Source organism: Gekko japonicus, unplaced genomic scaffold (assembly GCF_001447785.1).
Source record: "Gekko japonicus isolate JY-2015 unplaced genomic scaffold, Gekko_japonicus_V1.1 scaffold3134, whole genome shotgun sequence".
Classification (NCBI taxonomy): Eukaryota; Metazoa; Chordata; class Lepidosauria; order Squamata; family Gekkonidae; genus Gekko; species Gekko japonicus.
This window is the reverse complement of record NW_015170986.1, coordinates 131,513-136,308: the sequence shown is the minus strand read 5'-3', so window position 1 is coordinate 136,308 and position 4,796 is coordinate 131,513. Positions and strand designations below refer to the sequence as shown.

The window sequence follows — 4,796 nt, the reverse complement described above, 5'->3', positions numbered from 1 at the left end:
GTATTTGGTATGACACCAAGTCCGTTGCTTCTTCACAGAAATATTAAAAGTAACCAACTAGCCTCCAGTTCCAACAGCACCGTGCATTAAGTTGAGAAACTTGCGAGAGCGGCACCGCAAGCACGCACACACACCCCCCTCTGAAACCAGAGCCTGAAACCAAGCCCTGACTGAGCGAGCCCCGTAGTGTGAAAGGAGGGGAAGGAAAAGTAATACCCTCCCCCCCCCACACCCCGCCACCACACAGAGCGGCACCTGTGCAGGAGCCCTGCTGGGACACGTGTGGCGGGGCCAAGGCCTGGAGGTGGCCTGGCAGGAGAGGGGGGGGGGTGCAACCTGGCCCTGTGTTGATCCAACGAAAAAGTTTCGACTGGCCAAGGGAGACCTACAGGAGGGGGTTCAGACATGCCCAGGCGCAAGCACGCGCGCGGAGCTCTCGGTCCTCGGCAGAGGGTGCTGCTGGCATGGGCGCCTGCAGGCCTGGTCGTGCCCCCTCCCTCCCTCCCTCCGGCGTACCTGAGGCAAAGAGGATGCTGATCCCCCGGGCTGCCGCCTTCATGAACTCCACGTTGACACGCGCCATGTAGGCCTGCGACAGGCTGTCCTCGTCGTCGCCGTAGCTGACCGTGTGCACCCAGGGCAAGGCCGACGTGTTGCTCAGCACCAGCAGCCAGTCCAGGAAGGGCTCCTGGCTCTCGTGCCTCCCTGGGGGGGAAGGAGGGGGGGGCTGGCTCAGCCGGGGCGCCACTTGCAGCGGGAGACTGGCCTGCCCGGCACGCCCGGCGCTGGCCACACTCAGACATGCCCAGGGCAGCTTTCAAGCAAGTGAATAAAACATATGAAGATACATATGAAGATACGTGCGCACACACACCCCAGCAGCGGCAATTTTAGCTGTAGCCAAGACCTCTGACCTCTGACCAAGGCCTCGGCTTTTGCTTCGGAAGTATCCAGGCCTGCCTGAGGCCCCTCCTCGCCTTCCAGCAACTCCCCTGGTGGCCAGCTGGCTTTCCGCAGCCCAATGACTCCAGGTGCCCTTCCTGGCCTGTGACCCAGACACCTCGAGGACCGTCTGTCTCCTCCCCAGAGTCCCCTGCTGCACACGAGCGATGGCCTTCCCCTGCCGCCTCCTGGCAGTTCCCCCCCCCCCGCAAGGCGGGCCGGCTGGCACCCACCAGAGGCCAAGGCCTGCTCCCTTGTGATACCTCACCCCCACCCCCCCCACGGGGGGAGGGCACCGTCTTTAGAGAACTTCCTCAGGAGGTGCTCCCGGTCGGCTTCATTTGCCAGGCCTCTTCACAGAGCACAGACTGGGAGGTATGACATGGAGGGGTGTGTATGTTTTAAGCCGCACTGTGTGTAATTTGTACGCCTTAATCACTAGGAATATAGATACCTTAATAAATAAGTAAAAATACAATAGTAAAATGAAAATGCATAAAATTATTGATATTATAAGCCAATGAAATAAGCAAAGTGCCCATGAAGGACATAAAAACAAGATTCCCTCCCTCTAAACCAGCGTTCACGAGAAAGCCCTCAAGTGAAGGTCACGCCTTGAAAATACCTGCAAAAAACAGAACCCACCCGTTAAGGCTGGGCAAAGAGAAACTTTTTGCTAACACCTAAAACGTTATTTGTTATTATTTGACCGTATGGCAGGCTGGCACACAGGAAGCAGGTGATAACATAAAAGACCTAACGAAGCGGATGCAACGGCTGTGCAGACAGACTGAGCCACCCCCAGAAATACGAACATCTAAATTTCCAGTCCACTCGGGGGCAGCTGGGGAGAAGTCAGGGAGTTCTCTCGCACCTCCCTGCCGGAAAGCGTGACCCTCACATCCCTGTGACAGACGGGAAAGGGTTCGGCATTGGCAGGCTGCACCACAACTGCATTTGGGCCCTGGTATTTGGCCCCATTTAAACAACAGGTCAGTGTAGCTGCCAGACCTGTTGTTCCCCAGCCTCGAAATACCTAAGAGGCAGGCAGGCAGGAGGCCAACCTCAAAGGGGAGGGTGGAAAGGCCCCCGTCCTGTTAACCACTCATTTCATTTCTTTCATTTCTCTTATTCATTCCAAAATGGACTGTTTTATTATTGGGTTGTTTTTATATAGCTCCGTTTTTGCTTCTTTCATTGCTGCTTGGGTTTTGTGATTATTTTTCGTTATTTCCCCACTGGCCTCAGTGGAACAGAGACACACCCCTTTCCTAGGACCTGGGCCTCCTCGGTTTCCCATCCAAACTGGACGGAACTTGTGGAGACTGCAGTACTCCCCACCCCCACCCCACCCCCAGGACATCCATTCACTGCCCAGTTTCAGCCATACAGAACCAGAGAGTCCCGCTGGGCTGTCGAGGGAAAGGAAGGCACCGTGTGCAGCATTAAAGCCTGCGGGGAGAAGTCGTGGGAAAGGTTCCAAAGAGGCCGAAACGGCAGCCTGCAGCTGAGGGAATTTGGCCCTGCAGCCACGGAGCAGCAGCAGAAGGAAGAGGCAAACTGGCAAGATAAGGAAGGGCGTTTGGTGGCACAAGGAGAGGGTGGCATCGGGGCAGGCAGCGGCAGGAGGATGTTGAAACAGATCTTGGACGGGAGGGGGGGATAAGGCCTGGAGAGCAAGCAGGCAGCCAGGCGGGCAAAGGAGTACCAACTGCTGTATTCCCCGTGGCTGTGGCTTTCCGTCAGTCAAGAAAGCCCGGACCCTCTCTTTCTCCTACACACACACACACACACACACACACACACACCCCCTCCCCATCCCCCTGAGGAAAACTAGGCATGCCCTTACGAGGAAAACACGCCGGCTGCTGCCTTGTAAAAGGGACCTGAGCAGAGACAGAAAGAGGTAAGACTGCGAGAACAGAAGAAAACAGGAGAAAATCACGTGTGGCTCTTCTCCTTCCGTTACAGGCTATTTATTGATTTCAACATTTCTCTCCTGCCTTGCCTTGTAGTTCAAGGCAGCTCAAGATGGTGAGTGTGTTATTTCTTTATATGAACAGCCTCTGTTCACAACGGCTGCAATTGATGGCAAAAGAAAGGCCGAGTCTCGCGACCCCCCGCGTCACCTCCGCACAGAGAGCGCAGGGACCGGGCACAGGCCCTTTGCTGGCCCACGCTGCTTAAAGCTGTCAAGGAAAGCCCCGCACTCTGAATTGTGGCCAGACAGAGTCAGACGGGACAGACCTGTCAGCACAGGGGCCCTACGACCTGGAACAGGCCACCGTAGAAGAAACAGCAAAACGTCCAGGAGCTCAGGAAGACCCCCAAAAACAAAGCCCCACCCACCCCTTGCTCGCCAGTCTGTGCCTCCGCTCCCAGCCCCACAGCCCGTGGGTATTCTCCCCTGTCCAACAGAAAGCGCCTCTCGAGCACCTTGCGATGTCTGCAAACGCCCAGCGTTCTCCTGGCCCTCAACAAGTGTGAAGGAGAGCAGTGTTTGCCAACCTGCGGGCTGGGACACAAAAGTGGGTCGCGAAGCCTCAGAAAGTAGGTCGCAGGCCAGCCCTCCCTCCTGGCCTCTTTTGGGCCCTGGAAACCAGCCCTGACCCTGAAAACGGCACCTTCCATGCCACCCAATGTTCCTTTAGCTGTAGGAAGCCCGGGAATTTTCTCCCTGATCTAGGAGTTGGATTGGGACTAAAGTGTCAAGGTATATTACCATTTTACGGCTTCTCTTCCCGTCTTTGTTTTTGGTGTTCTGAAGAAGAAGAAGAGCAGCCATACTCTCTCTCTTCTAGTTTTGTCTTTGTAGAGTACGGATGTAGCCGATTATGCTCTGTTGTTATTTTCATCCCGGTTGCCCTTCCCCATGCTAGAATTTAGTAAAAACTTTTATATTTTCATCACACGTGGACTCTGAGTCTGAATTATTCTACTCTGGCTCTGCTGGACCATCTTATCTCTGCTAAATACCATTTCCCCCCCAATATCTCACTACCACCCAACAATGTCGCTGGCTTGGGGCTCCTAGTCCAGTGGGTGCTGGTTTCTCAAAAACATCTGGCCAGCCACTGTAGAAGATGGGAGGCTGACCCAGATGAGGGCCCCGGTCACAGGATGCCTCAGGTGCCGGGAAACTCTGGCCCAGCCCTGGCTGGGTCACCACACGCCAATTTGGACTTGCCGGTCAGCATACCGAGATGGTTGGGAACTTGTGAAGTACAGGAAATGGGTAGATGCCCAAATGACTGTGGCTTCAGAGCCAAACAAAGTTAATTGGAAAATAAAAGAAAATCTTTACGTTAAGGCGTATCAGAGATTAGGTGGAATACTAGGATAACCCGGTTAGTGAAGAGAAGGGACAGGGCCAAGGCTTTCGGGGGGGTGGGGTGGGGGCAAAGAGCTTCCCAGAGATGCTTTACAGGAAGAGAAACGGGTGACCCGTGGCCAGGAATCCAAGCGCCAGCCATGCACAGCTTTGGCCCAGGGCGCTAAAACAACTGGGCAGGGGCTCCTCATTACTGACGGTGAAGCCTCGTGTGTCCCACGTTAACGAAGGCCTCACAAGAACCGGTGTTTGGGCTGCAGAAACACCATGGCTTATCAATCAACCTGCCAATTTATCAGAGAAGCTGTAGATTTCCCGTTATGCAAACAGACTCTTATCACAACAGCTGTGTCTCTCTCTCTTACGCGGAACACTGATACAGTTTGGCTTCTTAATGATAAAAGGCCGCTGACCCCTGTTCTAGAAGTCTCCCATGAGAAAGGCGGGTTATAAGCAGAGTCCACAAGCCAGAGAAAGGACCAGCCTCACTTACCAAGCACCTCAGGGGCAGGCAAGGTGGGGC

The 4,796-nt window shown here is 54.8% G+C and overlaps 1 protein-coding gene across 1 annotated transcript in view; it reads right to left on the bottom strand.

Moving 5' to 3' along the window:
* The window catches only part of TPP1 (tripeptidyl peptidase I), a 13,049-nt gene that overhangs the window by 3,120 nt on the left and 5,133 nt on the right, over nt 1-4,796 (bottom strand). The window contains exon 3 of the mRNA XM_015418979.1: nt 517-705. Within this exon, the coding sequence (XP_015274465.1) occupies nt 517-705 (189 nt within the window). The remainder of the gene's footprint in view (nt 1-516; nt 706-4,796) is intronic.